This window comes from Quercus robur, chromosome 9, assembly GCF_932294415.1.
Source record: "Quercus robur chromosome 9, dhQueRobu3.1, whole genome shotgun sequence".
Taxonomy (NCBI): Eukaryota; Viridiplantae; Streptophyta; class Magnoliopsida; order Fagales; family Fagaceae; genus Quercus; species Quercus robur.
The window spans coordinates 20086357-20112299 of NC_065542.1; the positions used below are offsets into that span (position 1 = coordinate 20086357).

At 34.1% G+C, this 25943-nt stretch overlaps 1 protein-coding gene across 3 annotated transcripts; it reads left to right on the forward strand.

The window, feature by feature from the left end:
- The first annotated feature begins 207 nt into the window (after positions 1 to 207).
- On the forward strand, positions 208 to 6483 carry LOC126699697 (NAC domain-containing protein 7-like). 3 transcript variants are annotated; one of them, XM_050397647.1, is made up of 4 exons: positions 208 to 1055; positions 3942 to 4126; positions 4236 to 4507; positions 5387 to 6483. In XM_050397647.1, exons 2-4 carry the CDS (start codon positions 3967 to 3969, stop codon positions 6035 to 6037), a joined length of 1083 nt encoding a protein of 360 aa, XP_050253604.1. In that variant the 5' UTR covers positions 208 to 1055; positions 3942 to 3966; the 3' UTR covers positions 6038 to 6483. The 3 variants fall into 3 exon arrangements, with proteins under 3 accessions (XP_050253604.1, XP_050253603.1, XP_050253605.1); XM_050397646.1 differs by having other exon boundaries at positions 209 to 1055; positions 3937 to 4126; XM_050397648.1 differs by having other exon boundaries at positions 212 to 1055; positions 3937 to 4126; positions 5390 to 6483.
- The last annotated feature ends 19460 nt before the right edge of the window (positions 6484 to 25943 follow it).

Below are 25943 nucleotides of genomic sequence, written 5' to 3' on the forward strand. Positions count from 1 at the left end.
TACAGTTAAGACTTCAAAGAGATGGTGGAAATGGTAGGGACTGGGAATGGAGTTCTAGCTAGTGTGGTCCACCATACCCCATCTTGAGAGAGAGAGAGAAATGGGTTTGTATTGTAGGTGACTTTTTGGCTGGTGGCTGCTTCATTACGTCACCACCAATATCCTTCTATTTTATTCTCTCCTTTTGGGGTCTTTCTGGAGTCCTTTTAATATTGCTGATTGGTCTGTGCCGTTTAGGTCCTTCTTACTTCTCCGTTTGTTTTCTTTCTGAACAATATATATGACACTAAGCACTGACACGAAAGAAGTTTCCTCTTTCACATATATGTTTCACACAGCACAAGAGAGAGAGGCTTGAAAGGGAAAAATATCGATATTTCTCTTGTAACTCTCGGTTGAGTCTCTATCAGTTGCGGGTAGAGGTGGCAGAAGAGAGAGCATTCCTTCATTCCTTAGCTCTCTCTCCCTTCAGCCAATTTTTGCGCCACCTTTTTTCCCGCCCAAAAAGCTTTCCCACTAATTCAGCTTATCTCGATAATGAGAGACAATGATATAGAAAACAAGCTATAGCTATAAGATAATCCTTGTTTTTTTCCAATTTTTTTTGTCATTAGGGTTTCTTATTTTGTTTTGTTTCTGTTTTTGTTTTTTTGTGCCTCTTATTTAACCCTACTTGTTTTCTAAATATTCTTCCATTCCTCAGCCTTTCCTTATTTTGATGTGCCTCGGGATTTGGTCATAGAAAACACGACAGCCTTGAGTCAGTTTTTTGGTACAAAAACAGTCGGGGTTCAATTCCCGAGGAAGTACTTAAAAAATACAACTCTTTTGTATTTTTGTTGTCTTTGTTTCTTGTCTGATCTAGCTCTAGCTCTCTAGCTAGGAGGAGCTTCCTCTAGTGAAGTTGAGACAGAATACCCAGATCGTAAATCTCAATCTACCTTTGGAGAAAAAAGGGTTTTCTTGGTTGTTGGTGAAAGATTGACTCAGCCACTTAGTCAACTCAGATCTGTGGGTTACAACAAGAGCTAGAGACCATTATTCTTGCTTGATCTGTGAGCTCTCTTTTCTTCTTCTTATTCTTTTTGATGTTTTACATTTTATGGGGTATAATTTGATACAATGGATCTTTGTGTGTGAGACTTGAATGTGTATGAGGTTGGACAGCACGTATTTGGATCAGGAATCTTGACTTGCAGATCTAAAATGTCAAGGAGAATTCTCTTCTACTACCACATAGCTATTGATTTGTTAAACAAAGAAAGAATATCAAAAGCATTCTCTTCTTTCGTCATATACGCTTCTTATCTCCTATTCATATTTTCCTTCTCTTTGGTCTGTATTTTCTTTTTTCTTCATTGCACTCCAGCCATTGTGGTGGGAACAACAATGAGTGACCCTCATAATTGGATGTCACTTTGTATTTTCATTCTAATGCTAGAAATGTCTATGGTCTTAGAAACATCTATGATGAGTTTCCCAACATATCACATGCTTAGTCAATTAATCAGATAAATGTTTCACACACACACAATATGAAATTTCATGTTGATCTATGTATTATGTTTTCCATCAAGAAATTATCTTTTTATTAACGTAGTAGTAAAGAGAAGATTGGAAGCTATGGATGATTCATGACAAAGGAAGGTCAAAAGAGTTTTTTTTTTTTTTTTTTTTTTTTAAGATCATTCAGCTGTAGTTGATAGTTAATAATTACATGCCACTTTTTCATTATTACATGGGAAATAATATTCCCTTCTTCCTTCATTTAGTCAAATGTCTTTTAGAGATCATTCTTATTCCCCTATTTTTCCTCATGCTGAAAATGACTATTAGAGATCTTATGGACAAAATATTAACTCCAAGTTCCAGTCTATATCAGTATAATTTTATTTTGTTTGGGAGTCTTACTTCATCATATATATATATAGAAAATATTATTGCTCATATTGTCAATATCTATTGATAAATTAATGATAAAGGACTTTTAATGGATTGAGTCTAGCTTTAAATGCGAGAATTCCTACTTGGTGACAAAGGCTCGTATACAATCAATCAAATTATATGATTATGCAAAAAAGAGAATAAGTTGGATTTTATAATCATAGCTTCATTAAAAATATTTTTTGCATATGATGTTACAAAACATTATAAGATGCAATAAAAAATTATTTTGTGTATCTGCCTTCTATTGTGATTGATTTGCACTGCATCAGATGCCTCATGGATATTTATACTTTATGTCAATTGTAAAAGTAGAATATTAAATATACTTGTCTTATAAATAACCTGGTAAAGTAAAACGGAACACAAGTTTACTATGCTTGCTAGTACTTTACTTGAATATGTCTTGTTATATTTTTAGGTTTAATTAGTTCTCTTTTGATAATGAACCTTTATGAACTACCATTTTGATGCCATGCTAAATTCAGAATTCCAACCATTGTGTATGAGATATTGTTATTTAATTTATTCCCTTGATTTGAATATTGGGTGAAACATAACATTCTATACTCGTTACCCCATTCATTTGAAGAAGTGAATATGAGCAATTTGGATAATTTTGGAATTGTCCTTCTGTATTTTTCTGCCTTTTTTTTTCTTAGATCTATCCCTTGGAAGCGACTATGAAACTAATTCAAATTTTTCCATAACCCTTAGTGGCAATTCTGATAATATGGATGATTAGTAAATTTAATTCAACAATTTTGTCATATCTGTTTCGATTTTATTGTCATGCTGCCCATACAATAATCTATGCACTTTGTTTATATAGTCTTCCCATGAAGAAGGACTCAATGTGCTCAACATATTCATGACATTCCTTTTTAGATTGGTTTTGCTTTTTATTATTCAATAAATGGACTCTCATGCATCTTGTATCTGATATAAGTTATCACCAAAAGTTGAAAAATCTATTAACTGAAAGTAGTTGTAGCATGTTTTATGCCACTGCAAATTGGCTGATAATCAAATTTCTTTAGCTCCTTTCAGAAGAATTATGATAATTGACATTGGAGACAAGAATTAGTCAATGTAGAATTTCTATCTAAATCTTTAGAAGAAACTTATGCATTTGATACGACATACTTATGATGATAAAAACATGTAGTATTCCTTCAAGGCTTTTCAGGAAATTATCTTGAAATGTAAGTTTGAATATCAACTAATGATGGTGACAAGATAATAAGCAAGATTCCAATTTGTGAAATTTAGTCAATAATTTCGTTCCTTTAGAAAAAATCATGTGTTACACACTTTGTTCAAGGAAGAAGACTTTTATTGGGGTAATGATACACATTGTACTATACTGATTTTACCACCATGTGAAAGGGCTACAATGTTAGTACATCTCATGCATTACTTAGGGTTTTTTTTTTTTTTTTCATTTTTACCATCTCTTTAATTTTGTTTTTCCTTTCCTGGAAAATAAGCTCTACAATTGGAGCCAATAATACATCTTGTAATATCTAAGTCCATCGGTATCAGTACCAACTGAAGAATGAAAAGATTGAACAACCACTTCAATAACTCTTACAACAGTAGCCTATGCATAATCTTTCTTGAACTCACATCCTTCAATGTGATATTACCTTTTTTGTGGTCATTGAATACTTTGCTTTGTGTTGATGTACCTAATGAGATAGAGGAAATTACTCCTTATTGTTATACTCAAAAGTAATGTATCATTTTTTTTGTACACATTTTAAGTGGTAGTGAAGGGTATCAATATTGAGTATCTCCATTAAAAACACACAAAAAAAGAAGTAATTCAACCTAAAAGTCATTGTCAAAAGTAATGTGTAATGTATCTTTGGGTAAAGGAGATGCCTGAAATCAAATGAACTTGATTGCATCCAATTAATATTCAACCTTCTATAATTGATAAATTTGGAATGAAAGGAACATGCTTATGAGTATGCTTAATTTATGCAGTGCAGGACTCAAGACTCAAGTGGGGAGAATATGAATACTTTTTCTCATGTTCCACCCGGTTTTCGGTTTCATCCAACAGATGAAGAACTAGTTGATTATTACCTTAGGAAAAAAATTTCTTCACGAAGGATTGACCTAGATGTCATTAAAGATGTTGACCTCTACAAAATTGAACCTTGGGATCTTCAAGGTATATAGTACTGATTTCATAAAATTTTCAATTTCCAAATTATTTTTTATGAAATTAGACAATCAAATAAATCTGGTTATTTTTGTACATTCTTGCAAAATTTGGAAAGAGCTATGCAGGATAGGAACAGAAGAGCAAAATGAATGGTACTTTTTTAGCCATAAAGATAAGAAGTATCCAACAGGAACTCGCACAAATAGAGCCACAACAGCGGGGTTTTGGAAAGCAACAGGAAGAGACAAAGCTATATACTCTAAGCATGACTTAATTGGAATGAGGAAGACCTTAGTCTTTTACAAAGGTCGAGCTCCAAATGGACAAAAATCAGACTGGATTATGCATGAATACCGGCTTGAAACTGAAGAAAATGGGACTCCACAGGCAAGTACAACAAAACCCTAGGAGTTTAATTAAATTTCCTAACTTTCATTAACTTCAAATGCTCATGTACCTTTTAAAAATATGTTTTCCTTTGTATTACGTAGAAAATTCAACATAAACTACCTGTCCTCATGCATAGTTTTGGTCTTTTAATTTATGGTCCCTCTTATGAATGTCAGCCAACTTCTTAGTTTCAGAACTTGTAAGAATTGCAATATAACTTAAAAATTCATTAGGCTGTCTATATCCATCTTAATTATAGACTACAGACCTTTTAGTACTTTACACTACTTAATTATCTCAGAAACATTATTTCATGTTCAGTTGTTTGGAATATTGGTGCATATATATATAAGCAGGAGCTCAAATGCAGTATAAGTGCTCCCTACTAACTTTCAATCTTCCCCATAAGAACTAGAAAGGAAAATCTTGAACATATTATGAACCAATCTTTCTACGAATTGATCTCAACCCCCAGAAATTGAATTTTTTTCATCTCTTCAATGTATTTTAACACTTTACTATGTTTTAATATAATATGCAACATTGGCATATTTATAGGGGTATTAGATACTATCTAAGAGTATTGTAATTAAGTGCATGGTATCATACAGTTCTTACTACGACAAGAATCAGGGTTTGAATCTCTCTCTTCACTCTTTTAAAGCAAAAATTAGGTTGTTATTTGGAATCCTAATGTCCTAACAGATTTTGAGTGAAAAACAGCAAACCATCTTGTTCATTTTCAGTTTGCCTTTTGGGTAATGAAATGAGTACTACTTTCTTTTGGTTTAACCTATGTAATGGTGTTCATCATCGGAAAGGAAAGTATATATTGCAGCAAAATTACTCATGTAATCTTTTTGTGCAACTGATCAGCAGGAGGAAGGTTGGGTGGTCTGCAGGGTATTCAAGAAAAGGATAGCAACAGTGCGTAAAGTAAACGAGCAGGGATCACCCTGTTGGTACGATGATCAAGTCTCATTCATGCCTGATTTAGACTCACCTAAGCATAATTCCCAGTCTAATTTGGTGTACCAGCTCCCTTATTGCAAGAAAGAGCTAGATTTGGTACCATACCATGCTCCACATGACCACTTCCTTCAGCTCCCACTCTTAGAGAGCCCAAAGTTGCTCCAATCAGCTCCCACTATAAGCTCCAATTCCTTAGCCCCATATGTTATAGACATCAACCATGCCACCACTTTGCAATCCTCATCACTCTCACAAGAGGAACAAATTCAACATCAACCCCATGAACAAAACTTTTATGTGGCTTATGCTAACAATAATTGCAATGGGCAAGCAGTGGATCAAGTTACAGATTGGAGAGTGCTTGACAAATTTGTTGCTTCTCAACTAAGCCATGAGGATGCATCCAAGCAAAATAGCTACTCAACTGGTACCAACAACATCTATCACACATCAAACAGCACCAATGTATTTGTCAGACGTATGGATAAGCAAGAAATGGTGCCGGAAAGTGTGTCTATGTCAAGCTCTAGTGGCCAAACTGAGTTGTGGAAGTGACATCTACCATGCTGATCATAGAATATTGAGTTTGAAAAGAAGAAGAAGAAAAAAAAGGAAGTAATGTTTCAAATTTCTGTACATAATGAACTAAGACAGTGTAACTTTAACAGTTGGTGAGCTTCTGGCTCTCCTACTAGCTAGTATTAAGTTAATACTACCAAATAGTTAGTGAAAAAAAATTATATTTCTTTGTATGATGAAGATATATCCTTGGAGGGTACTATGAAGCTAGCTGAGTGTAATAGATGGAGCATGGTTTGTGTGTAGTGAGCTTTGTTATTTCTTTTTATAAGTACAAATTAAGGGCTTTATTGTGTAGCTTAAGGACTTACAGCGTACATGTGCTGTTTATGGAGTCAGCCAGGTGGTCGATCACAGTTGTGTTTGTATGTTCAACTTCATGAATTAGTTTTAGAATAAATAAGATATATCTTTTTGTAGTTTATTGAGTTCCTATGATTATGCTTCAATAGATTGTTTCCTTATTTCCATCTTTCTTTCTTTTCTTCAATAGATTGTTTGTATGTTCCATTTGATAGCAAAAGTAAGCCTAAGGAACCAAAGCATGTGATGCTCAATATCCTATGCCCCATCTCAAAATCCTTTGAAATTTGAATTATTACAACTATCCTTACAACTCCAAATTAAAAACTACGGACTCCAAAGTTTCCTTTTTTGTTTGTATCCTGTGTGAATTTTGAATTAATTACCAGTTACTCTAAAATTAAAAGCTTGGCTAATTGATTGGTTATTCTAACGTCACTTGTTGAGGAGAGAACATTTTAAAGAGACTCCAATTGAGATGTTAATATAATATATAAGAATACGACTTAAGCTAAAAGTTTAAATTTGTGAGTTTTGACCCGACTTTATATGTTATATTAACTATTCACTCATGTCATTATATTCTATACAAAATGTTACTATTCAACTAATTACACTACCCAAACGTGAATATTTTACAACTAAAAATTTAAAAAAAAAAGTAAGAAGTTAAACATGCACCTTTACTAGCCATATGTATCATGACAAGAAAATAATAATAATGATAACGAAATGCTTTGCTGCAAAGTTTTGCAAACTCACATGTGCATTCTATTCTTTATAGGTGTAGAAGGCAAGCAAGTGGTCATCTAGAATATGCTAATAAAGTTTGGCAATAAAAGAAGATAGCTTTTTGTTGCTTTCTTTCCTGCCACGATGAAAGCTTGTAAAATGTAAATTGTAATATCTAGCACGGAACAACTCTAAGCCTCTAATTGATGTGTACTCTAATACCTTGATGCCGGGCATGTTATTCACGTAATCATTATCAAGAGCTGAATTATGTGGAGGATATTTGACTGCCACAAGACAGAGAACCCGTAAAAATGGCCATGACTAAAAGAATATTCTTGGCTAAAAAACAATCACAACCACATATTGAAGAGACTACATTGTCCAAACAAAAGTTATTTATCCCAATAAAAACATTTCATTTTATACTTCACAAATTACAATGAGTTGCGTAACGTGTTTGATTTAATTTTTTTGGTTTTTTTATATGAAAAAAAAAAAGTAATAAACTATGATTGGTGAAACATTGAATAGAATACAGTAAGGATCGGTGATTTTTATTCGTGTTATCCCAACGATATTAGAGATTTCAAAGGCAATATACTTTTTGTTATTATTATTATTTTTTAATAAAAAGTCAAAGAAATCCATTCTTTCAAAAATTCATTTTAGTCCTCTTACCTTCATCAGTATTTAACTAGTTGCAAAAACGAAAAGATGCATTAGACCAAAAAGAAATGGAACTTCTAGGAGCTCATGTAAAGAAATAAGCTCTTTTTGCTGATGCGAAGTACCATACACAGAAAACAAAGGAGAGAAAATTAAAAATAGAGAATAAAAAGAGAATTCAACAAACTGTGTACCATTCTTTTCTTATTGTCATCACGAAGATAACGAGTCAAAAATTGAAACAAATTGGTGACCTAAAAAACACAGCATCCTTATGGAACTTGAAGACTTCCAAGTCCCAAACTTCACTGCTATTGCTAGTTATAAGCAAAAGAAAAACTGAAACATTTTACTTCCAGTATTGAAACAAGTACCTGCATGCATGCCAAGTAGTTTGAGCCATTGCAGGTAGGGAATGCAATTGTAAGAGCACAAAGGATAAACGACAATGAGTGTTGAACTAAAATATTTTACGGATTCGTTGGGTATGGTTTAGAAAACAATCTTGGACCTAGCTGGTACTTGTGGCAATATAGAAACGAGAGCTTTCCAGTGATTCATAGGGATTAGAAATGTTAGAACATTTATTAAATGGATAGGTCGTTTACTTGTGGTGAAGTCAAGCTTATTGAAAGTCCCTTTTAAGCAATGAATGTTCTAGACAACGTACTCATTAGCCATGTTCGAGAGAGACTTGATTAACGTATGGAATCCAAGGAAAAAAAGGCTAGTGAACAGTCCTTGTTGCTACTTTATGACTTAATGTGGACCTGCATTTCCTTCCCGGGTTATGTTAGAGGTACAATATTTCTAAAGATGTCCACATATATCACTTATATGTTATAATTACTTGGTAATAAAAGCAAAATTAGTGTCAAATTGTCAATAATAAACCCAGATAAAAGTGATATTAGCCATATTACTCCAATTACAACAATTATGAAAAAAACATTGTATCCTTAGCATTAATCTTTCCTCCCTTCTAACTAAGAGAGAGAGAGTCCTCATGCAAAGTCAAAGGATAGCCTTACGCATCACAAGAAAAGCACTTGGTGGTGACAGGACGTGACTGAATAATTAAGGTCATTATTTTTATTAATTGTTGTTTGAGAGAGAAGGAAGATAACATCATGCACCTCCTGAGTCAAGTCCATTATGTGATACTATTATATATGTCCTTTCCTTCCAAACATCCACCCTTGTGATGTGCATTCTATTCCACATATCTTTTGTTATACTTATTAGTTTGGTATATATGGTTGCTACAACTTGCTAGTGCAGTACTATTTACTAGCTAGGTACTAGCAACATTCTCTTTAACTTTGCTTTCGAAAGTACTGGTATACTGTCATAGCAACCAGTATTTTTTTATGAAAATCGTTAAACAGTTTATCTGGGAAGGTTAGCTAACTGCTAGTGTATGCATGAACTCAGATATATTAACTACATACTTTCCTCAACAACCAAAAAAAAAAACACTAAATACTAATACAAATCTTAGCCAAAAATTTTATGAACTCAGAATATATTTCCTCAAAATATAAGATTTTCTAGAGAATAATTTCATCCACAAGAAGCATTTTCATGTGAGATTTTTGCAGAATTTTGACATTTCTGTAAGCAGATATAGAAGGTTTCAATGGATTTAAGCCAAGGTGATCTATACTATAGGCGCAGCACCAAATGAAAAAAAGAGAAATATTAGGCATACAACAAATTCTTGGTGGCAGACTATTATTTATAGATACAAAAATAATATAAGTAGTAGACTTATATTACAACCAATATATTTTACTACCTAAAATATGTTGTGAAAATAGTATTACTTATTTAAAACATTATTTTATGGGGAAGGTTTGGGTTTAATACTTCCAGTGCATTGGACCTGATCGGATGATAACACATGTCTAAAAATAGACAAATGTCACAATCTCAGCAGGTCCAATGTCACTAAACACTGGATACTAGACCTAATCTGGACCTTTATTTTATTGCACTCTATCCTCCCATAAAGACTTTATATATTGCATCAAGAGCCAGCTTAGTCAAGTTTACCGGGTTGGCCCAGGTTACTTTATCTATTTCATCCAAAACATTATTTTAAAGTTTCTTGGATCATTATAACATTGGATTGAGGGTTGGGCCAGGTTAGTCAAGTTTACCAGGTGTTTGAACAACCCTAGTTTTAACTTTTACTGAGTTGGGGCCAGGTTAATTTGTTGAAATTTGGGCTTAACAGAGTGCATCAAACAAAATAATATTCATTAAATATATAGATTTTTATTATACAATAATTATTCTTATCATCAAACCAAAATATTATGAAATTAAATTCATTAAGGACAGGGTGTAAATCATTCGATTTACATCAACCAATAAGAACATGCCACATCAGACTTTTACTTTTTTTTTTTTTTTTTTGAGAAACAAATCATGAACTTTTATTAAATCAGACTAGCCAAATTCGGCTTGAAGTACATTTTGTAGCTGTGGTGGAACATCTTCCATCCACACAAGATAACCGCTAACACGTCTAGCATGTCTAGCAAGTTTATGTGCCAAATTATTACCCTCCCTACGAGTGTGCGTGAAACTCAAGCTGCTGAAACCATCCATAATCTGTCTTACTGCAGCAATCAGATGACCATATGTTGACAGTGATTCCTCCTCGCTCCTCATGGCTTTGATAATTTCTTCAGAATCTCCCTCAATGATGATAGAAGACACGCCTAACTCTGCTGCGAAGGACACCGCTCGGACTGCTGCCAGAGCTTCAACATCCACAATGGACGGTGGGAGCGCTACATTTTCAGACAAGGATGCGATGACCTGCCCTGTGTGGTTTCGTATCACTACACCCAACCCCGCTCGTTTTTCTTCTTTAAAAACAGCCCCATCAAAATTCACTTTAAACTTCATCGTTGGAGGAGGTTCCCAACGGACTTGCTGATCCTCTGTTCTTGTTGGTTGACGTTGTCTTTCTGGAAGCACTTGCACAAAGTCGTGTAACATCTGGATGGCCAACGGACCGATTTGGTTGTAAGTAAATTCTTTCTGGCTGACCCTCACTTGGTTCCTGCGATACCATATCGCCCAAACTAGCATGGCAAAACTCTCCAGATCCTTGCCTTCAGCTATAACATGTTGAACTAACTCTTGGAAGGTTATGAAGCTTGTATTTCCCCTGAAACTCCACTGGTTGTCTTGCTCCCACACCACCGACAGTTTTGGACACTCCCAGAGTGCGTGAAGAGCAGTTTCTGAAGCTGCATGGCAGTGATCACAGGTTCCCTCAGTCAGAATTTTCCTTCGCACCAAATTCATCTTTGATGGGATTGCATTTTTACACACTCTCCACAGGAAATTTCTCACTTTGTTTGGAACAGAAGCCTCCCAAATACTCTTCCAGAGAGCTTGGTTAAGGCCCGAATTGGTTGAGCTTGTGGCTTGAGATGAATTTTCTTTAATTAGAAAATTATAACCTGACTTGACTGTATAGTTACCTGAAGGTACAAATGGCCAGATTATTTTGTCTTCAGTCCTCCTCTGACTCAGAGGAATACTCAAAATCAGTTCAGCTTCTTGGGGAGTGAACAGACCCTTAATCAAATCTGTCTCCCACGTTTGAAGATCAGGGTTGATGAGGTCCCTTACTTTGGCATCTTGAAAAGCTTCCACCACTGGTGATTGCACTGTAGGCCTATCCCGGGATGGTAACCAAGCATCATTCCACACACTAACATTTTCCCCACATCCTATCCTCCATCTTGCTCCTCTCTTCAACACATCTCTTCCTTTCAATATACTCTGCCAAGCATAAGATCCACTAGAAGACTGAGTAGCCTCCATGATGGAGCAATTAGGAAAAAATTTTGCCTTGAAGATCCGATAAAACAGAGAATTTTGGTTGTGAAGAAGGCGCCATGCCTGTTTTGCTAAGAGAGCATCATTAAATAAAGCTAAATCCTTAAACCCCATACCTCCTTCTTTTTTTGGTTGGCAAAGACTCTCCCACTTTACCCAATGGATTTTTCTACGCTCACCTCGTTGTCCCCACCAAAATTTCTTGACAAGGCTTTCAATCTCAGAGCATAGACCTATTGGGATTTTAAAACAACTCATGGTATAGGTGGGTATTGCTTGAACCACAGCTTTAATTAAGACCTCCCTTCCTGCTTGTGAAAGTAGCTTCTCTTCCCATCCTTGTAACTTCCTCCACACCTTTTCCTTGATGAAGTTGAAACTGGCCTTCTTCCTCCTACCCACAAATGATGGCAACCCCAAGTACTTCTCGTATTGCTTGATTTCAGGGACTCCCAGAGCTTGCTTTATGTGGGTTCTCATATCTTCTGAGGTGAGCTTGCTAAAAAATATGGTAGTTTTGTTCTTATTTATCTGCTGGCCAGAACATCTACCATATTTCTCCAGGATTTCAAGTACTTTTTGGCACTCCTGCACTGTTGCCCTGCAAAATAGGAGACTGTCATCTGCAAAAAGAAGATGGGTTAGTTTCGGGCTATTTCTGCAAAGCTGATAGCCTTGGATCTCTCCAGAGAGTGAAGCTTGGTTTATGAGACCATGAAGACCCTCTGTACATAGTAAGAACAAAAAAGGTGAGAGTGGATCTCCTTGGCGAATACCCCTTGTAGGATGGATCATACCTTTCGGCTCCCCATTCACCAATATAGAGTATGAAACTGTAGTAACACACAGCATCAACAATTTCACCCATTGTTCACTAAATCCCAACTTCCTCATTACCATCTCCAAATATGGCCATTCCACCCTATCGTATGCTTTACTCATATCCAATTTAATTGCCATGTAATTATCTCTCCCTTTATGTTTCCGCAAGCTGTGAAGAGACTCAAAAGCTACCAAAATATTATCAGAAATCAATCTACTCTTAGTAAAAGCACTTTGATGCTCTGAAATAATTTTTGGTAAAACTTTCTTTAATCTATTTGCTAAAACCTTCGAAAAGATTTTATATAGAACATTACATAAACTGATGGGTCTATATTCAGAGACATTTTCTGGGCTTTTTATTTTTGGGATAAGGGTGATAAAGGTGTGATTTAGGTGTGGGGGTAGGGTAGCCGAGTTTAGAAAACTGAGGACATCCAAAGTAACATCATTCCCTACTAGGTTCCAATAATTTTGAAAAAATAGAGGGGGCATACCGTCAGGGCCTGGAGCTTTTAGCGGAGCCATCTGTTTAATCGCTTCCTTTACTTCCCATGCCATAAACTGAGCTGAAAGCTGAGAGTTCATATCTGCTGTAATTATATTCTGAATGGAATTAAGAGTCTCATTGTGCTGAGGAGGTTGGCTGGAAGTGAATAGATCTCTGTAGTAATCCACCAATGTAGCTGTCACTTCTTCCATATCTGAACACCACTGCCCTTCGGAATTTCTGATGTTTACAATGGAGTTTTTTCGGTATCTTTGGGTAGCTCTTCTGTGGAAATACTTTGAATTCTGGTCTCCATTTTTTGCCCACAACACTTTTGACCTTTGTAGCCACATGCGTGACTCCTTATCCAACAGATCATTAATATCTGCCTTAAGAGATCTTACAAGTGAATTATCCCCAGACTGCAAAGCTTCTTTTTCAGCTTTGATGAGTAGTCTTCTCTTCAAGTTTAACTCAGATCTGACATTCCCGAAGTGAAGTTTACTCCAATGGGTCAATTCTTTCCCGCATTTCTCAATCTTCTGAACCACCCTTACATTCGGATCTAGGCCTTCTTGAGAAGACCATACTGCTTCTACCACTTCTGTGCACCCCTTGTCAGACAACCACATTTCTTCGAACCGGAAAGGTTTGGCAATACGTGGAAGATCCAAACCCTTTGGCCTAATCCATAAAGGACTATGATCAGAAGATGTGACAGATAAATGGTAAACTCTCGACTCTGCAAATCTAAGCATCCATTCATTATTTGCTAGAGCTCTGTCAAGTCTCTCCCAAATCGAATGGCCATCAGCAAAATGTTTTTGCCAAGTAAACTGAGATCCCACAAAGCCAAGATCTAAAAATCCACACTCATCCACTGCTTCTCTGAATATCTGCATCTGTGACTGGCTTCTATTACTTCCTCCCCACTTTTCTGAACTTTTCAGCAGCTCATTAAAATCCCCCGCACACAACCATGGAAGAGTAGTACGATTATTTAATTGTCGTAATAAGCTCCATGATTCAAATCTTTTATGTGTGATGGGTTCTCCATAGAATCCTGTTACCCGCCAAGCATCTTCCTTCCACTTTTACTTAAACTTATTGTAAAATCAATACATCTTAATATACCTAATATCATCTCCAAAAAAAAAAAAAAAAACCTATTCCATTGCTTTTGTATAGAACCTTGGGCAATGGCTTCATTCCTGCGTCATCTAGATAGCCGAAAATCATCAAATCCATCTGCAATCTCACAGCTGTCAACCACACTTTCTTAATTTTTATTCTTTTCTTTGATTTATATCCAAAGAGAAATAGAAATCATTTCAGAAAACAACAAAATCTGAAAGAAAAGAGTAACAATCAAAATAGTTCTTCGGTCAATCAATTCCATCTTGTGGGACCGAGGCAACAAACTAAAATTGTTCTTCTGTCAATCGAGGTGAAGCTCAAGGTCGGTGGGAAGGTAATCGAGGTGAAGCTCAATGAAGGAGATGGAAATCGAGGTGAAGCTCAACGAAGGAGATGGAGAAATGTGAAATAGGTTTTTTTTTTTTTTTTTTTAAATGTTATTAGATGTATTAAGATATATTGATTTTAAGTAAAAATCTGATGTGGCATGTCCTTATTAGTTGATGTAAATCAAAGTTTTTATATCCCGTCCTTATTGAATTTAATCTCAAATAATATTCAAATTCAATTGCTTATTCCACAACAAGAAACGTTACTAGTTAAATTAATTGTAACCCACATGTACTCCATATCTATATCTATATCAATCAAGATCTGTACGTTATTAATAATACAAATTATATTCACAAGAATCACAAATGATATTGACAAAATCTCATAATCATTACGACTTACTATAAATAATCTTTTTTTTCCCCTTTTTTTTTTTTTTTTTTTTTTTTTTTTTTTTTTTTTGAGGAAAACGATACATAATCATAAGTCCTCACAAACACATTCCATCAACATAAGCCAAACTCACAAACTATCACATTTCCACAAATCCCAAACACATACTCCAAAGTTGCATATTTTATCCTTAAAAGTTAAATGAACTATCACATGATTCACATTATTCCTGATGTTAACAGACTACATTAGGCCAGTTCCACCGCTTCGGATGAAATTTACCAAACCTTATAAGTCAATTCTTCCACTTCGCATGAAATTACCAAACCTTGTTAGTCCTGCCTATATACAAAGCTTTAATTTCTATTTTAGTATTTGGATGACAAAGAATGTAAATTAGGGCATGTTTAGTAGACTGTAATAGGCGCTGTAATGTAATAGTTATTCCTATGGTTTAGTTATTCTTTAGTTTAGTTATGTTTTTATTATAAGGAATAATCATTCCTTATGAATAGTTATTCTTCAAAATGAGGAATAATTATTCATCTTTAAAAGGTTGTATTAGCTATTCCTTAGTAAGAGCAATAATTTCAAAACTTAATATATTTCCAAATAAACAAACTTTCCATATACATCTAACAATTATAAAAATAAAAAATCATAAAAAATAACACATATCTCTCTTAAATTTAAAAATAACAATTTTTAAGGAGATATAATTGTATAAGTAAGAAATTTCCTAAAATAAATGTTAAGTTTCATTTTAATGTTATAACTCACAACCAAACTAATGAATATGTTTAGTTATTACATTACAACACATTTTATTCCTAGGAATAAAGATTACGATTCCTATCGTAATCCTCATTCAGTGTACCAAACGTACCTTTAATTCTTTAACAAATATTAAATTCCTCTTTCAACACTAAAATTAAAGAAGTCAAATTAAAGAGAAAACAGCCATGTTATTGTATTTTGAATCTTGTTTTTTAAACCCCGTTTGGTTCCCAAGAAGGCAAAGGAACAAAAAAGATAATTTCTAAAATAAACTAATTTCAAATATTTTATGTTATTATATTTTTAAATTAATGACGTGTGGTAGCCTAGTGGCAATTTAGGTAGTAAAAAATAATATTTTAATATCACTGTTAGTCACGTCATCTTTTTTCATATTGACTATTTTGATTTTTGACATAATATCAAAATGTTGAGAACTAAATTGACACATTCAAAACGTTAGGGAACATTTTGAAAAAAACGGAAAATGTGGGGACCAAAATGGTAATTTATCTTAGTTTTTTTTCTTTTAAATTTTTAACTTATTTGTTATGTAAGGATAAAAAAAAAATAATAATCTTAAGTGTGGGGTGCAAAAATTTAAATAAAGTACCTGTGTCACATGTCGTATCCATGTCTGAGGAGCCCACTATCGTGCCGAGGAGGCCACACGCTTGGACAGTAAAGCCATATCAATGACATGTTACCAGAGGATGTCATATAGTAGAGAAAGAGTTTCGGGGAGGGGGTTAACCCTGACATGACTGAAGGAATGGTGGCTACCACCACATTCAATATATCTCACCAAACCTCCTAGCTACATTTATGTGGAGAAGACCTCTAAACAGTACCACCTTTACTACCCCAACTCACCAGGGGCTTAAGAAGGTGTCTGATGGGATAAGCACCTAAGTAATGGTCTGGACGATCAACAAATAGAGGGCCAAGATCATCTAAAAAGAACTATATAATGTAGGAGACCCTCTAAGGAGAGGGGGTAGAAAATCTATACAAAAAACACTATAGCATTAAGAACATCAATTGTAATCAAATTTAAAAGAAATACATTTAAGGACTACTCTCCTCGGACATTGCCGAGGAAGAATTTCTATGTACCACATTCGTCTATTTACTGTTGTTCCTTGCTCTCTTATCATATGTAGCCCATTGAGGTCGTTGGCCATTTTGTTGAAACCTAACTTTTTAGCCCACTCTCTACAAATTTATTGTATTGAGTTCTTTGGGTCTTAACCCATTCATCTTTTAGATCCAAGAACCAAAGCCCGCCCTTACATTAAGTATAACTATAATTTTGCCAACTTTTCAACAAAAAGTTAATTCAAAATCACTCTTAATTTATAAACAATTTTAACTTTATTTGATGTTCTATAACATATATATGCGTTTTATTTTACTCTTTTATAGAATTATTAGACTTGTAAAGTATTAGAATTGATTACCAAACTATAAACTTAAGAATTTTTGTATTTTTGTATTTTTTTTTTTTTTTGTTCTTTTATTTATATCAAAAGAAGTAGTATATGAAACAAAAGGTTAGAATGTATGATAAAGTTTTTTTTTTTTTTTTTGGTGTGTGTGTGTGAAAACAATACAAGTCATTTCGGTTCCCACCTCGTTGAAGACCATAATGGTAAAAGACTTGGACGAAAAGTGAGGATAATATTTAATTATAAATTTTGGCTGCCAAAAATTACAAAAATAATAATAAACAAAATGGAGAAAAGAAAAGAAAAAAAGTATTCTTTTGCTGTCACTAGGAGTTGTCTCACAAGTTCACAACCTTCAAACATGTTAAATAAAATTTAATATGTAGCTAACGCTTTCTTGGTAAAAATTTTGATCCCTTTGAAAATTAGCTGCACGACCTTATTTTCCACAATTTATTGATACTGATTCTCCTATGTTGAACAGCTTTCTACACCTTTAATAGGAAGTAGGAACAGCTCTTTAATTTGGAGGTTTTTTTTTTTTAACCCTTTGCAATTCCATGACAAAACAGCTTATACAAACTCAAGAAGTAAATGTGAGTTGGTAACACAAGAAGCAACTCGCTCACAAGTCTATAGTCTATTCTCTATTTTTTTCTTTTTTTCCCTAAGCATTTGGCATGCCTCATATCCACCTGTTTTTGGCTTTTCGCAGAAACTAGCTGCTATAGGCATAGGGAAGGAATAAGAACGACCCTGTTAATGTGCCAATTCCATTGGTTGAAATGTTACTGTGATGTGGACAAAACACTCCTAGGAACCCATTGGGTTGAGATGGGACAGGGCAATTATTGTAGCATGTCTCCATCTCAACCCAATAATTTTTACATTTGATCCAAAGTTTTTGTTTTTTTTTTTTTCAACAATAGTATGTACTATTTTTCTCATTAATTTTAAAGTAGATATTATGGTCTTATAAATTAAATATTAGGGTTTTTTTTAACATTAATTGACTAAACAAGAGTATTAAATAATAAAATCATATATTCAATAATAAATATAACCTCATGTTTGATTGGCATGAACATTCTAAAAGAAGAGGAGACTTAAGGGATGAATAATTATCTTATGTACATGATGAAAAACATTATTCGTCCACAATTCATAAAGAACAAGATTTAGGTACAGTATTTAGGTACTGTTCCTTAGGTTCCTCTCTTAAGATTCTGCCATGTGGTTTTTTTTTTAGATAGAAGTGTATTCTTTAAGTTAAGTAGCCACATATCAAAATCTTAAGATTGGAACATAAGGAACAGGTACATAAGTTTTGTCCATCCATAAAAACTAAAAGAATGACTGTCAATGGCCTTGTAGCCTAATAGCACCTACCCCTCTGGCTCTTATGACACATGTTGTGGATATGATGTGCCTCCTCTCTTAAAAAAAAAATAATAATGAAAATAAAATCCATAATATATGTACATGGGAGAGATAGAAAATTTCTTATTTAGAAATTAAATACTCATGTCTGAACACCTTTAAAAAAAATGCATGAAAAAAATAAAAAATAAAATAAAAGGGACAATTTCAGTAACTTTATTCATATTAAATATAACAAGATTGGTAAAGAGAAAATAGAGTTATTAATGAAGTTTATTGTGGGAAAAAAGAAGAAGAAATAAGTATGATAAAAAAAAAAAAAAAAGTCATAAAGATAATTTATCCTTATGAACGCCTAATTAATCAAATTGAGAGTGTCTACATGCTATCTTCTTATTTGATCCCCCTTGCCATTCCATCGTACAAAGTACTCATTTCTTTCCATCTTTATCTGGAGAAACGAGATTTTTTACAAATTCGAATATACTCTTTGCGAGTCCCCACCCTGCATTTAGAGCCTCCATGCTCACCTTTAGCTTTAGGCCATCAGAGGGAACAAAAAAAAGTGCCAAAATAAGAAGTATTAAAAAATGGCTAATAAACATAAATTTGTTGCTTCCATTAGAGGCTGCCATCTTTTTCTTTTTCTTTTTTTCCTTTTTTCTTTTTAAGTATAAATGAACTCAAGGTTATGGTTGTGACAGTGGTTCCGGTGGTATATATACATGGCATAGGTGATTAAGTCAGCCATAAATGAAATTAATTGAAGAATTTATATTTAAGTTATGTGGACTGTTTGTAACTACTCAATTAACTACATTGAACACAATTAAATTTAACATGAACTGACATATTTCCTCAAATGACTTGCAATTAGTCTTGGAGTGGCTCTGTACCTTCAATTTTGTTACCATATAATTTTACAGCCTGCTAGGCATGCTTCTGGCATAAAAAATGTTGTCCATATTTTCTTCCAATTTTGTTATTTTCTTTATCAAAGAAGCTAATTGTCTATATTGATGGATTCCAACAAAAGCATGCTTAAGTGGTGTTAGGCGGCTTAAATGATAAGTATATGTATACTGATTTATCAAACACCTTAAGGCAAGTGTATGTTTAGTATAACTTATTTTGATAAGGACAAAACAAATTAGACTTGATAAACTACACCTAAAAAGATGAAATTTTCAATAGGGTGTGTACTTAACAAAATAATTTAATTTATAAATTAAACAGTCATTAACAGTTGATCAGTAAAATTAAATAAAATGTTTCTGCTAATCTATATATAATTTAAAACAATGATCACTTGGGTTAAATTCAAAAACTTAAAAATATTTTTTTCTCCACCACTTACCTGCAGTCATATTAAAGTTATGACATCTCCAAATATTTTCTCTTAAAAAACAATATTGACTAATTCTAATAATTTAGAACTTGAATTCTTCACTCTTTTCTAGAAACCAAAAAATACTAAATAAGATAAATCAAATGACTTGTGAGGTGAGGGTGATGTCATTTTATAGATTTTTTGTTTAAGAGTGTAGTGATATGTGTGGGTGATTTGCATGGGAGAACTACCTTTCGACATATCCAATTTCACAGCATGAGCTTCAAGATATTATTGTATGAGTACAACAACAATGGGCTCACTACAGTCTTAAATTTAAAATGTTTTGATACATTAATTTGGGAATATAAATAAAAGTGAATGTTTTGTTGTGTTAGCATTACTCTTTTTTTCTTTTTCTTTTTTAAATCTTCGGTTGTCCACTGAATGTGTATTTGGGTACAGCTTTAGCTTTTTACTTTCTTTTTTTTCGCTTTATCTTTTTTTCCATCATGTAAAGCTTTTGGGAATGTAAACTGTTGAAAATTCGCATATAGGGAGAAACCAAAAACTAAATCAAATTGAAGTTATTGGTTGCCTATTATATAGAACTACCCCAAGGCTTACTCATTTTGCATTTTTTATTTTTAGAATCACGATTCTTATATTAGAACTCCTTTTCCTTGACACATCACCATCATCTCTTGGCCATTTAAGGTCTGTTTGGATAGAACTTATTTTGCTGAAACTGAAAACTGAAAACTGAAAACACTGTAGCAAAATAATTTTTAAATGTGTAAATTATACCGTGGGACCCATTTTTAATGAAAAAGTTGCTGAAAAGTATAATTTGTGGGTACATAAACAGTGCATGTATACACTGTTTACGGTCAAAAATTGCTGTTACTGTTCATAAAAGTTGTGGCTACTGTTCACTTTTCCTATTTATTTTTTTTCCTTAATCTCTCTGCCATCCTCTCTTTCTCTCTTTGTCAGAAACCCAGAACAGTAAGAATAGTCATTATTCTTATTGTTTTTTTCTTCACCAACTCCATCCAACCATTTATTATGTTAAATAACTTTATACTAGTTTTTTTTGACCAAAAAATAAAACTTTATACTAGTTTTTAGGATATTTTTTAAGTATCAAATATATATGATATCGATATAATATTTATTAATTTCAGAATAACTTATATAAACTTTCTTTTATCTAAGATTAAGATATAGTATACTCCACTTTAAAATGATGTCCACAATTATTCTAGTGAAAGTCATGTTCCATTAGTCACAATTTATTACCTCAACAAGATTTTTTTTTTCTTTAGAAAGGAATAGTGAAATTTATGTATTTATAACATAATTACTCTTTATAAAAAAAGAAAAAATATATGTTTTCCTGTTTTAATTTAATATTTTTAAATAGAGACATATTAATCTCTTTACAGCTTTACTCTTATGCCACGTCCCAAAAAAGGCAAGGGAGAGTTTAACCAGTAGTGAAACATAGTATGTAGATATTGCAGAGGTGGACAGTAACCTCACATGGGTTCACTGTACAGAGACAAAAATCACTGTTCTGTCACTGTTCATCACTGTAACAGCACTGTTCACGCACTAAAAAATATTAAAAATGGGTTCCACGATACTATTCACACATTTAAAAATTATTTTGTTACAGTGTTTTCAGTTTTCAATTTTCAGTTTCAGCAACAATAAGTTCAATCCAAATGGATCCATAGATAGGGACAGAATAGAACAGACTGGGGAAACTGTACAAATGAGTATTAATTCCTATTTCTATTCCTACGTACTTATGTGCAATAAGTAATGATAGGACTAAAATTTATTGTACAATTTTTTTTCACAATTAGCTTTGCGGAATTGTTCACAACATCCTTTCCAACAAATGCTGTGGAGGTTGCTGAGACAGTGCAAAGATGTATCACTCAAGAGATGAATGAGCAGTTGACAAAAGAATTTCAGAAAGAAGAGATCATCCAAGTCATCAGTCAATTGCACTCGACAAAAACACCAGGCCCTGATGGTATGTCTGCTATCTTTTACCAAAAATATTGGGATATTATAAGAGAAGATGTGAGTAATATTATTTTAAATATCCTCAATTCTAATGCACCCCTAACTGATCTAAACAAACCAAATATTGTCCTTATCCCAAAAACTAACAATCCATCTAAGATGAGTGAATTTAGACCCATTAGCCTCTGTAATGTAACTTACAAAATCATTTCAAAAGTCTTGGATAATAGACTAAAGTTAATCCTGGATTCCATCATTTCAGAAAACCAAAGTGCCTTTGTGTCGGGGCGACTTATAACTGATAATGTTCTTGTTGCCTTTGAAATTATGCATTACTTGAAGAAAAAAAGAGACGGTAAAGAGGGCTATATGGCTGTAAAACTTGACATGAGTAAGGCTTATGATCGTGTGGAATGGGTTTTCATTGAAAAAATCATGGTAAAAATGGGTTTCAATAATAAATGGATTAGCCTTATGATGAATTGCATCTCTACTGTCTCTTACTCTATTCTGATCAATGGGGAGACCCATGGTAACATAATCCCAACTAGGGGTTTACGCCAAGGGGATCCCCTTTCCCTTTATCTATTTCTTCTTTGTGCAGAAGGTCTCATGGGCTTGATTTTGGAGGCAACTAGAAGCAGTAGACTCTCGGGTATATCCATATGCAGGGGATGTCCAGCCATAACACACTTGCTATTTGCGGATGATAGTAGGGAACTTCAATCCATCCTTAAGAAGTATGAAGATGCTGCAAGCTAGAAAATAAATACAGAGAAATCCTCTATCTTTTTCAGCATAAACACTGATGAAGAAACCAAGAAGGAAGTCATGGAAGTTTTGGGGGATATGCAAGATGCCCAACCAAAGAAATATTTGGGCCTTCCATCGCTAATCGGAAGATCAAAGAAACAAGTTTTCAATGAGATAAAGGAGAGAGTGGGAAAGAAAATGTCAGGGTGGAAAGAAAAACTCCTTTCAACTGGAGGAAGAGAAATTCTTATTAAGACAGTAGTCCAAGCAGTGCCCACATATGCAATGGGATGTTTTCTTCTCCCAAAGAGTCTATTTGAAGACATTGAAGGGATGATGAGGAATTTCTGGTGGGGGCAGCGGAATAATGAGTCAAAAATGGCTTGGGTGGGTTGGTCAAAAATGTGCAAATCAAAGCTAGAAGGAGGTATGGGCTTTAGAGATATTCAAGCCTTTAACCTTGCCATGCTAGCAAAGCAAGGTTGGAGAATGTTATCCAACCCTTCATCTTTAATGGCTCGTCTGTACAAAGCAAAATATTTCCCAAATGGTGATGTGCTGAACGCCAATATTGGTAGCCGCCCCTCCTATGCTTGGAAGAGTATACATAAGAGCTTGGAACTGATAAAGCAAGGCACTAGATGGAGAGTGGGAAATGGGAAAACGATTCATATATGGGATGATAAATGGCTACCAACCCCAACCACTTACAAGGTTATCTCCCCACAAAAGGACTTTGGCGATTTCCCAATGGTTTCCGCTTTGATTGATCATGACACAAAGGGATGGAGACGAGACAAGTTAGAAAGAATTTTCTTGCCTTTTGAAGTTGAGACAATCTTAAACATACCAATCAGCTATCATGCTCAGGAGGATCAATTAATTTGGGTGGGAAATAAAAATGGAACTTTCACAGTGAAAAGTGCATACTATGTGGCTAGAAAAATAATTGAAGGAAATAGCAGGGGAGAATCTTCTGTTGGAGATGTGAGAGCTCCATTATGGAAAATGATGTGGCACTTAAATATACCAGCAAAGGTAAGAATTTTTGCCTGGAGGCTATGTATGAATGCAATCCCTACAATGCTGAATTTAAATAAAAGAGGAGTACAAGTAGATCCTATCTGCCCATTGTGTAAAGATGATATAGAATCTGTTGAGCATGCCATTTTTAAATGTGATATAGCTAGTTGTGTGTGGAAGATGTGGGTGGACTGCCCCATTAGCTTGATGGATATCAATTGGGATGCTTCTGATATGACTATTGAAATTTCTGCACCAAGGAACCAAAAGGGATCTAGAGAAGTTTTTTGGGGTGGCTTGGAGGATTTAGCTAAATAGGAACCAGGTAATTTATGAGGAAAAGGGAGAACCAGCAGCTCATATTTGGGCGTCTGCAATTCGTATGACTGAAGACTACAAAAATGCAAATGACTTGAAGGCAAAGCACAAAGTGATTAAGAAGCAACATTGGGAACCTCCACTTGTGGGTTTCTACACTATTAATGTGGATGGAGCCATTCCTTCGACTAATGGTCAATCCGGGGTGGGATTGTTAATTAGAGATTGGAACAGAAGAGTGATAGCAGTTGTGTCTATGCCCCTTCCAGGAAGATACTCTGTTGAAGAAACTGAAGCAATAGCAGTCGAACAAGGCTTAGTTTTGGCGAAAGAACTGGACCTGGAGAAAATCATTGTTGAAGGTGACTCCCTCCTAACCATCCAAGCTGTTGAAACCATGGATGTTAAGGGGGTGGCTGGCCACATTATTAAAGGTATTGTGCAGACCTGTAGTAGCATTCAAGAGGCAAAAGTTAGACACATTGACAGGAACAGCAACAAAATAGCCCATGAACTTACCCAACATGCCAAAAAATCTAGAGAAAAAGCTGTCTGGAGGAGTGAGATCCCAGGTTTTTGTTTGATCTACTTAAATTAGAGGGATCAATCTAGGCGGGGTTCTTTGTTTTGGTCTATGTTGTTACTATTCTGTTTGTTGTTGGTGTGTTTTGTTTGCTTAGTGTATCTAGTTTCTGCCTGTTAATGAGAATTCAGTCTCTTTTCAAAAAAAAGCTAACATCTTTGTCCTTTTTTCTTGCAAGTTCTGCCACTGACATGTGACACCAAAGTAATTCACATATTTTCTCTTTTTTACATCATCACTAATCTAGAGCTATAGAACCGTTATTAGAGCTCACACACACACTCATTTTTATTGAGCAATAGATATATAGAATTACTATTCCACTCACTCCTTTACTGATTGAGCTCTGTATGTATTGTATAGAACTCCACTAGCTCATTTACTCAAATCTGATCATATAGAGCTTTAGAATTTAGAGTCACCCATTTTGACCACCACAACAAACACAAAAATAAGCAAGGAGCTAACTAGACTCATTGTTTTCTCATGGAACCTAAAGCAAGTACATCTCACCCGAGTACTAGCCAATCACCCTCACACTTCTTCAAGATCATCCTCCCCTCCACCATTGAAAACATGAAACTGGTAATGTACCTAGCTTCCACTAGCTGTATAAAAGGGTGTTGAATTCATATTATTTGCTTTATGATTTTGTAAAATATTAAATTTCACTGTGGAATGTCTTCTTGCTTTGGTTCGTCGAATTGTTGGCTTTTGTCATCAGATCCATCTTTGTTGTGCTATAGTTATATTTGTATGTTTTGCTTTTGCCCTTTTTTTTAATGGGTTCCTCAAATTTGTAGGTTTTTTTCAACAGATCCATCTTTGTTGTGTTACAGGTTGGGCCTGTTGAGATTTTATTGGGTTGTAGATTTTATTTTTCCAAGTGGTTGATCATGTTGTGTCTCTACATACTGCAGAGGTTTCGCCAACGCTTTGTTTTGGTTTTTTTTTTTTTTTTTTTTTTGTTTTTTTTTTTTTTTTTTTTTTTTTGGGACAAAGGGCTTTACTTTCTTCTAGAGGTTTGGAAGAAATTGCTGAATTATCTTTAAAAAAAAAAAATGTTAGGATTTTTTGACGAAGTTGTTTCAACACAAGAAACCCTAATAATAATTTAACCTATCCTTGAAAAAACCTTCAAATTCGCATAATTAAGGAAAGCACCAAATAAATTTATTTTTTTTACAATATTGGAATTCAGCCTGTTAAATTTCCTAAATAAATTATTTTGAACAATGTTTATAATTTAATTTATTGTAGCTAATGTTGCTCTTTACAATGATTTTTCTTTGTTTCTAAAAAAAATTATTTTTCTTTTTTCATTTTTTTAATTTTAATTTAAAAAACAGATAGATTAATATTTTATTGCCTCAAACTCAAGTGCTTTTACATCTTCATTTAGTTGGTCCATTAGATAGCCAGGGGCCTCCTTTACGGCCAAAATGGCCAAATGGCCATAAAATCCTAACTATGTGTTGAGGTCTAAA

Coding starts and splice junctions, on each gene's coding strand:
- LOC126699697 (XM_050397647.1), top strand. CDS start 3,967: ATGAATACTTTTTCTCATGTTCCACCCGGTTTTCGGTTTCATCCAACA. Junction 4,127..4,235: donor TGAACCTTGGGATCTTCAAG/GTATATAGTACT, acceptor AAATTTGGAAAG/AGCTATGCAGGATAGGAACA. Junction 4,508..5,386: donor AAGAAAATGGGACTCCACAG/GCAAGTACAACA, acceptor GCAACTGATCAG/CAGGAGGAAGGTTGGGTGGT.